General features: G+C 37.7%; 1 protein-coding gene across 1 annotated transcript; it reads right to left on the bottom strand.

Annotated features, from left to right (window-relative positions):
* Positions 1–827: 827 nt before the first annotated feature.
* On the bottom strand, positions 828–3864 carry LOC114820105 (IQ domain-containing protein IQM3). Its single transcript, XM_029090365.2, has 9 exons — positions 3307–3864; positions 3068–3179; positions 2733–2798; positions 2556–2644; positions 2395–2482; positions 2145–2291; positions 1965–2057; positions 1716–1817; positions 828–1538 (listed from the first exon to the last, which is right to left on the bottom strand). The coding sequence occupies exons 1-9, from the start codon at positions 3609–3611 to the stop codon at positions 990–992; spliced, it is 1551 nt and encodes a 516-aa protein (XP_028946198.2). The 5' UTR covers positions 3612–3864; the 3' UTR covers positions 828–989.
* Between the last annotated feature and the right edge of the window lie 5889 nt (positions 3865–9753).

Here is a 9753-nt window from a genome sequence, read left to right as displayed (position 1 = left end):
GTGTTCCACCGATGTGGAACAAGTCGTTCCAAGGGAGTGAGGCGGAATGAAAATTTACCCAAAATTCGTTCCGTAAAATAGCGTGTTCCACCCGTTTTAGGTGTACCAAACGTGGGACAGAACGCCTCATCCCACTCCGTCTCATCCCGTCCCATGTACCAAATGGTATGGTTCTAAGAGCTTCCCTTTCTTTCTTTCTTGTGCAACATCTTTGGAGTTTATTTTTCTTTTTGGTTCAAAAACTGCATTTGGGAAATGATTTTCATACATTTATTTTCTTCTTTTGCACACCCTTGATATTTTTGTACATTGATTATTCTTTGATCTATTCAATCTAAAGATCAAAATTAAATAAAGGTGTGCGGGAAGATATTCGCGGAAACCACTTCCTAGAAAAATTAGGCAGTCAAGTTACACACTAGCTAAAGTTCAAATAATATGTGCTTAAATTTACCTAAAGAGTAAATAAAAGATGCTAAGAAATAAGATGCCCTTAAATATCCTGGAACTTTTGTTAATTCATTCATTTTCAGGGAGTTAGATTACGTCTTTAAACTTGATTGGAAGGAGTTATTTGGGCCACGGGGCCTTTTTTGAGCACTAATCTCACACTAATTGGTCTAAGTACCCGTAATGATTGAGTCAGATAAGCCTGCGTCAATCCAAGCATTCGTCAGGAACGAAAGTGATGACTTTTCAGCGTCAGGAACTGTTTCAGACAAAAATCCAGAAGCGAATGTCAAACTTTACCTAGCTACAGTTCACTTGTCAAATAATGGGATAAACATAAGCGGTAGTGACTCCATGAAAACATGACAAGATGTAAGTAAGAAAGATAATGCTCTTGACCATTACTCACAAAAGTTGAGTTTGACAGGAAGTTGATGAGAAGCAATTATTTACATTCTCTAGAACATCCATTAGGCATGGTGCATAAAACTAATGATGATGGCGATGATTAGTGCAGTTCAATCACCAAATGACGCTGTCTAAACACCGTTATTGACATCCGAGGTGGACTTCAATGTAGGTGATGCGAAACCAGATGTAGGTGACACGAGACCAGAAGTAGGTGATGCGAGACCAGATGTAGGTGAAGCGAGACAAGGGAACCGCCTGTAGGATGGCGTTGGGGGAGACTTCGGAGATAGGTTAACAAACTCCAAGGCCTGCGTTCTCAGCTCTATTGGGTAGTCAGCAACACAACCAATTCTCGGGCCAGCTCCTGTTGACCACTTGAGTGATAGCTGATGCCCGAGTTGGTATGATTTCGCTGAGGTCTTGGAGTTGATCCTCTCCAGTATCTTATTCTTAGGCACCTCAGGTCTTGGACTCTGAAGACCTCCGGATAAAGTCCTTTGGTAATCAGGTTTGGCTTCCGGTTGGGGAAGTTCAGCTGGTTCTGGAGATTGGGTTTTCTCAACTTCGCCTAGAATCTCCAGTTGAGGAGTTTCAAAGTTGGTTGGCATTTTAAATGTAGTCCCGCCATTAGATTTGCCATCATCGTAGCTATCAGAATCGTCACTTGCCTTGCGTATCTGGGGAATAAGAGAGTTTAAACACACCATTAGCCAAATGCGATTAACAAAAACATGGAACCATAAAATCCCTAATGTTCACCGAAGTGTTACCAATTAGTGGTAATCCTAGTTTTATTTTCCAGGTTGCTAATTTAGAATAAAAGCACTAAAAGAACCATATGTTGTCTCAATTACCTTAACTTCATCAAGGTTCACCCCGTTTTCCTTGAGAACTGATAAAAATGTATCAAGCCTGTCATCTGTTGGCCGGTAATGCCCGCTATATGCAGAAATTGACTGAAGAATCAACGATATAAGGATCAGATGCTATAAATCCAACATACTTCATCGGTACTTTAATTTGGCACTGCCAAAATATTGCTTGTGCATGTTAAGTTCCTTTCTGTTTGCGAAAAGATCAAAGATAACCGCTATAAACACTACCTTCAGAATTCCTTTCTCTGCCTCTAGCCTTCCAGCGGCTATCGTTGCTCCTCCAGCCAAGAAGCTAGAATGATGGAAAACCCCTTTCCTTTTCTGAAAGAATCAACAATGTATTAAGCTATTTTCAGGATAACAACAGAAAAATTGAAACACAGGAATATTATATCACTCAATTCTTACCAAGCCAGCATAGAGTTTCTTAGATGTGCTCATAACGAATATCCACTTAGCACCCAGCGATCCATCCTTTGTATCAAGAAGCTCTTCGGTTTGCGAGTGAATAAGTCTCCCTTCCTCAACAATGTACTCGTAATGCATTCTCTCTTGCTAAATTCATCAACAGTATCCACAACCATAAAAAAGCTTTAAAAGAAAGAACATAAAATTTCATAAATCGTGTAATGTTGAATTCATTCATAGAAGCACATACAGGTCCAAGATACTTGATGCATTGTTGTCGAAGCTTCGATCTCGGGCATTCTTTCAGGTCAATATCTTTTCCATCTCCTACATCCAACCTGCAAAGAAAAATTAAAAAAAAAACCAAAACCAAAAATTAAAAAAATTAAGCAAATGGTAACTCTTCCTTACCAGTAAAAAAATGGCTGACCAGCCTCTGCTTTAGACCACTCCTCATAATACACATGCAGGCTATGACCATACCTATGCCTTGGATCAATCTGAATTTTACACACGCAAATTACCATTCAGTAAAACTTAAAAATTGAAAAGAAAAATCGAAAAAAATAATTTAAGAAAAATAATTACAGCTTCAATCCAATGCTGAAAAGCCAATTTCTGTGCTTTGGCGTCTTTGGACAGCCCCTTGCCCACCTGCCAAAAGGCCCAACATTATTGCACTACATTTCGCATTTTTACCACACAAAACACTTAAATTCGATAACTAAAGTGATTTCCGCACGCTCTTTTGTTTTGCTCTTACGTACGCCTTTTTTTACTAAGAACCAAGAGACTGAAGTAAACATAGGAGTGTGCGGAAATCATTTTCAATACGAAAAACAGCAACTCCCCACAAATTATATATCTTTTTCGATCTAAACCCAGAAATTAAAACATAATTTAAAAAAATACAAAAAATTTACCTTAGAAGCATTCTTGCCAACACGGTTCCATCGTTTAATGGCAGATTCAATTCCAAGATCAAAGAACGAAATCGTACTGCGGTTCAATCTCCAAGCATCTATCGCTTGCCACCTTCAATAAATACCCCTCATTTTTCAGCTAATTACATAATGTTCGTGCTTCTGTGTGAGCACTGAAGACTGAAAGAGTTGAAAGATAAGAAGGACATAGCACAGAGATTTGGTGCTTTCTTACTCACCAGTACTCTTCGACGACGACGGCGGAGTCGGCTAACCTGCGCCGGGTGCGGTAACTCCGATACACCTTCTGAACCTTCACCGCGGCAGTCGACTCCGACCACTCGCCGCCCGGCGCGTCCGTCTCACTCGCCTTTTCCCCGTTGTGTACCAACGGAGCCAGCACGTCGGAGGCAACGCATGTCGGGTCAACTCGGGGCATTTCAGAGCTTCGGAAGTCGCGGGAACCGAGGTCGTTGTGGGAGTAAGAAAAGGAAGGGTTGTCGAAGGCGGCTGGGAGGCTCTGAGCCTGAGTTTCCACCTCCATTTTTTTATCAGATAGAGTTCGAGGAAACGGTCGGAGTTCGGAATGGTATTTTGATGGGCGAGTCGGAGTTGCGGGTGGTTTTACCGGGAAACCAGCCTGTCAACCTAAAGCATTAAATAGCTGGGTTTCTGAGAGTGAGAGGGTGGGGTGCTACGCGCTTGGGGTATAGATTGGGAACTGTACTCGCTCGAACTGCGAGAGGAGTGTGAGGGATCATGTGCCCGGTGTTCTATGAATTTATAGGGGGGAAATAGAGGATAAATTTGGGTGTCACCACCGACCGTACCCTAAAATATTTGTATCATTTATCATATGAGATTTTTTAGTATGTCAGAAATACGGTTCGGTATATCAATATCATAATACAAGTGGTTGAAATAAAAAATATTTTTAACTAATTGTAATACGTTACTTGTTGTACTAAGTGGTGTTCCCAACGCATTAAAACTTTTCACATCTCTAATAAAGATGGGAAGTGTTAACATATCCTACTTCTATTAGAGATGTGGTACAAACGTAATATGAAAATTTATAATAAATCTAGCGTTACTAGAATTCTTATAATTAAGTGTTAAGTGGTGGCTCATGATTGGATATCGAATTCATGTTTAATAATTTTTTATTGAATTTTTTATTTAGATGAGTTGAAGATAAAAAATGGACAAGAATACCAATAAACTTACGGTTTATTGGCAATTAATATAGACACATAAATATTGGCTTACTTGCACCTAAAATGGGCGTGGTCATTATGCGGCCTTAATTATTGACTGACAGATATTAATAAAATTAACTTTCTTTTAATTTTATTGTCATAAACTTAATATGTGTCAATTTATAATTGAAACCACAGAGAAGCCATACTCATTTTGAGTGCAAAAGATCTTGATCATGTATGCAGAAGGAGCTAGCTATATTAGAGATAGAGACTGTCATTAATATGATTAATTTTACTACTGCTGTTATAGAGGATTATCAATGATTTAAAGGAGTCAATTTCATTGACTTGTATTCAATAAAGATGAATGATTTGCTAATATTTAAATCACTTAAAAGTATGATTTTTATACAAAGATATTTTTTCGGATTACACACAGAAATTTATTTACGATAATGGTAGGCAAATTAACTATTTAAATTGAATTTTATAAATTATATGACTTAATTGTTGATAATTCAATTATTACTTAAATGTTGATTAACGTATTTATTTTATTTTTTTATGACACATCACATGATTTGAATTTAATCTAAATTGTTGATCTAACCAGCATTACTTTTTTTAATAACCCATGATAGATAAGAGATTCGTATTCTGAAGTTTTAAGGTTTGCTATACATGACACATATGTTAAATGTTAACATATGGCGTAGCGCTTTAGGATTAGGATTCTTTCTCCTACTCTTTTCATCGTCCATTCTCTTCTGTTATATCTTTTATTTTATCTTTCTCTTTTTATAAAAAATTAATATAAAATGTTAACGTAACTTAACTTTGACCGTTTAAATAAAAAATAAGGGAAGAAGATGAAAAAAAAAAGATGAGAGAATCCTACTCCAGCGCTGTATCCTTCATGCACAGTGAAAGATCTCACTAAGTTTGAGAGTGATTCACGTGTGTGGCTTTCTGCATTTCAGCTTTCCAAGTCAAATTGTATATGGACACGTGGAATGGCACGAAAACCATGTAAAAGATAGCCCCCAACATTGAATAATTAATGTCTCAGACTCTTCGGTCTGCTTATATATATTTTTTTTCTTTGTTTTTACCGGAAACAATTTTTTTTTTTCTTTTGAGGTCAAAGTAGTTGCATTGTGCGTTTTGGACATTTTCCTGAGTTAGGAAAAAAAAAATTTCTTCTTAAACTCTAAGTTTGTGTCCTTATACCCATTTGGAATTCGTATATAGGATATCGAAAAGGTTTTCAAGACAAGAGGTTTTACTAAAAAGTCTAAAATCAAGCTTTGCACCGTCCAAATCAATTTGATTAGTCATCTGCGAATAACGACTTTCGTTGTAACCAGAATACAAGTAGTATACTAAACGTTTTTATATAAGTGATGTGAAATTTTAATATATAAATTATTAATTTTTTAACAACATATTCCGTTATTTGTATAGCGACACGTGATATATCATTCTGTGTTCCGATTACACTGAAAAATCCCTCATGAAGACCAGAGGACAATGTATATCAATTTATGTGCAAATTCTTTCATTCCACCAGGAGGACTTGCATAGATGGCGGATTCACATAGGGACTTAAGGTGGTTTTGGGAGTTTCTAGTGGTCGGAAAAGAAGTTGGTGAAGGCCTTTTAGGACTCTTTGAATGCTTGATACGAGATCATTATGTTCATTAAGTGTTCGATGAAATGCAGGTTTAGCACACCAAATGGTGAATTAAATGCAATTTGAAAAACATTTGTGAGCAAAAATGCAATCTTTTACCTCTGAAGCTAGAATCTAAAATCCGCCAGTGCTTGCATATATTCGATCGTCTCAAGGTCATTCTTCCTGACATAATTTTTTACCACCAAAATGCCTTTGTCCGTAACCGCCAATTCAAGGACAATCTATTTGTCGTCCATGAAGGCTACCATTATTTTGAACTCGAGAAGAAAGGGAAGACAAGTGAGATGGCAATGAAACTAGATATGAATAAAGCCTATATTATAGTGGATGTGACATTTTGGAATAGACAATGTTGAGGATGGTGTACGATAGTACTTGGGTGGCTTTGGTGATGAATTGTGTGGATTTGTATTCCATCCGGATCCAAATTGTGGGAATCCTAGGGATTCTCACATCTTAGTCATTCATTGTGCATCGTGCGGTTAGAAATCATTTGACTTTTTTTATTTAAAATTAAACACAAATAGTACCTGATAAAAAAAATGACCGCACAACATACTATGAACGGCTAAGATGTGAGGATCCCCAGGATCTCCACAAAGTAGATCCGAAGAGGATCCTCTTCTGAGATGTGTGAGATCTATATCCATGTCAATGGTGATTAATGGGAGGCCGGGTAAATTTTTTAACCCATCAAGAGGGTACATAAGCGAACGCTTTATCTCCCTATCTCTTCCTGTTGGTGAGTGAAGTATTATCTAGGAATATCTTTTATGCTACTAACACAAATTTTGTGCAGGGATTATCAATTGGTAGAGGCCAGGCCCTGAGAGTATCCGAAGTAGGTGCCCACCTAGGCACCACTCTGGATGGCCGCCAATTTTAAATTTAAAAAAAAAATATATATATATATATATATATATTTACAATTTAAAAAAAAATAGACATTTGATGTAGAAATAGACATTTTTATGTATGTAGGAAATCCTTTTATATATATATATAAAGGGTCAAGAATCAGAAAATTCTAAGACCGCACTTTAAAGGCTCACCTAAGATTCCTCAAATTCTCAAGACTGGCTCTGGTAGAGGTTGCCCTTTGCTTTCCCACATCTTCTTTGAGAACGATTCACTTTTTTTTTTCCCGCGGACCACCAATAAAAATTGTCACAACATATTGAAGATATTTGATGATTAAAACAAACAATAAACAAACACTAGAATTATAGTTTTGTAGGGTGTATGTTTGGATGAGGGTTTTACGAGATTCAATGAATTAATGTTAAACTAAGAAGAAATGGACCATAAAATGTAACATGGAAAGGACACCGATACTATTTTTTGGTCACTAGATTAAATAAAGGGAACTTTAACAAAAAGTTTCTGGTACTGTTCAATTTAACGAAAAACCATATTTTTACACAAAAAAATCAATCATTATGCTATTCACTTTATCTTTTATTTTGTGTTAAAACTCAAAGTTTTCAAGCATTTTTCATTGGTTTTCCTTTAAATAAACCCAAGAAAAATTAAATGATAAAAACTGACAATAGTGTGCAAAATGAAAAAACAAATACATAATGGAAGTTATTTCTCATTTATGTTTATACTCAAGGATATGTGCTCGGTTCCTCTCTTTTTTTCTCTCAATATCGCTTGTGCAAGAAAAATTAAGGGCAAAAGACTGTTTACTACCCTCATGTTTCGTGGTTTTCAACATTTAGTACATCAAGTTTTTTTCATCCCAGAGTCATACCTAAAGTGTAAATTTTGGGACAATCTCATACATCCGTTAGTCAAACTGTTAATTCTCCCATTAAGTGATGACGTGGTGCCCATGTGGACAATGATTGGGCGCCACGTGGGTCCACGTGGATTTTTTTAATATATTTTTTATTTCTTTCTTTTTTCTTCTCCTTTCTTTCTACTCTTCAGGGACGTGAAATTTTTATTTTCTTCTTCTTCTTCTTCTTTCTTTCTTCTCTTCAGAGGGGCACCCACCCATTCCCCCTCCCTCCTCCTCCCTCCCTTCTCTTCCTTGCACCCATCCTCCACGCACACTCACCCATTCCTTTCCTTCTCCATCCCTTCTCTCCTCTGCACGCCATGTCAAGATTCAGATCTCCAAAGTTGCCTTTCTCCTTGAGGTACTGGCAAAGCATGTTGCATGTCTGAGTGAAGTTCGACGGCTTCTCCGCCGTCCTCATCCCTCTCTGGCCTGAAACCTCCTCAGTCTTCGACGAACTCGACATTTCTCCACCGACCCAATACACAATCCCACAATCCAAACACAACCCACAACTCAAAATCCAATATTTTCCCACAAACCCAGTTCGAAATCAAAGAAACCAAACACAACCCACAATTCAAAAGGTACACAAATAGAATCAACACATTGAAAGAAAACAAATTAAACCTCGATGGACTTCCGAGCAGTTTGCTTGGTGCGGGCCATCTGCAAACACAAATTAAACCCCAACAACCAAACCCAATTCGATTTTACAAAATCCCAATCTGAAATGCAACCCAAGAACCCTAATTCCCAATCGAAGAAGCAATCGCGGTAAATTGGTAAGTGCAGAGGAGAGAAGGAGGGGAATGGGTGGGTGTGCGCGGAGGATGGGTGCAGGGAAGAGAAGGGAGGAAGGAGGAAGGAGGGGGAATGGGTGGGTGCCCCTGAGAGAAGAAAGAAAGAAGAAGAAGAAGAAGAAGGGGAAAAAAAATTCCACGTCCCAGAAGAGAAGAAAGAAAGAAGAAGAAAGGAATAAAAAAAAATTTAAAAATCCACGTGGACCCACGTGGCGCCTAGTCATTGTCCACATGGGCACCACGTCATCACTTAACGGGAGAATTAACAGTTTGACTAACGGATGTATGAGACTGTCCCAAAATTTACACTTTAGGTATGACTTTGGGACGAAAAAAACTTGATGTACTAAATGTTGAAAACCATGAAACATGAGGGTAGTAAACAATCTTTTGCCCAAAAATTAAATAAAACAATGATCATTCAATACAAAATAACATTCTACTTTATGGTCCATCGTCATGAAGTTGGCAAATGTTGTAAAGACATAAAAAGAGATGATGCAAGTACAAAATCAAGTCTTGCAAAATTGAGATATAAAACTGTAGACATCGAAATTTCGGTAAATAAATGTTGACCGATAAATCAAAGTTTCAACGCTCATGTATTACATAAATTTTACACGTAGCGTGTGTCTAAACAAAAAATCAAAATAAGTTGGAAAAGTCATCAAACAGGACACGTGTCAACACCTGGCAGAAACGACTTATTTCATTTGGAATATTATATTCAAAATTAGGCCTTGGAAAATTCTATAAATACAAGCCCATTTCATTCATTTTAGGGGGGAGGAACCAAAATCATTAGGCAAAATTCTGAAGCTCTGAAGCTCTGAAACTTCGAAGCTCTCAAGCATCCAGGTTCCCGAAGAATCAAGAAAGCCTTCTTCGTTCTTCATTCATCGTTCTTCCAAGATCAAGCCCCGACGACTCTTGGATCAACAATCATCCACCTTCAAGATCAAGCCCCAACGGCTCTTGAAGAAAGCCTTCTTCGTTCTTCGTTCATCATTCATCCAAGATCAAGCCCCGACGGCCCTTGGATCAACAATCATCCACATTCAAGATCAAGCCCCGACGGCCCTTGAAGAAAGTGTTCTTCGTTCTTCGTTCATCGTTCTTCCAAGATCAAGCCCAAACGGCCATTTGGATCAACAATCATCCACCAATTCAAGATCAAACCCCGACGGCCCTTGAAAAAA

Source organism: Malus domestica, chromosome 12, assembly GCF_042453785.1.
Source record: "Malus domestica chromosome 12, GDT2T_hap1".
Taxonomy (NCBI): Eukaryota; Viridiplantae; Streptophyta; class Magnoliopsida; order Rosales; family Rosaceae; genus Malus; species Malus domestica.
This window is presented reverse-complemented; position numbering and strand designations above follow the sequence as displayed.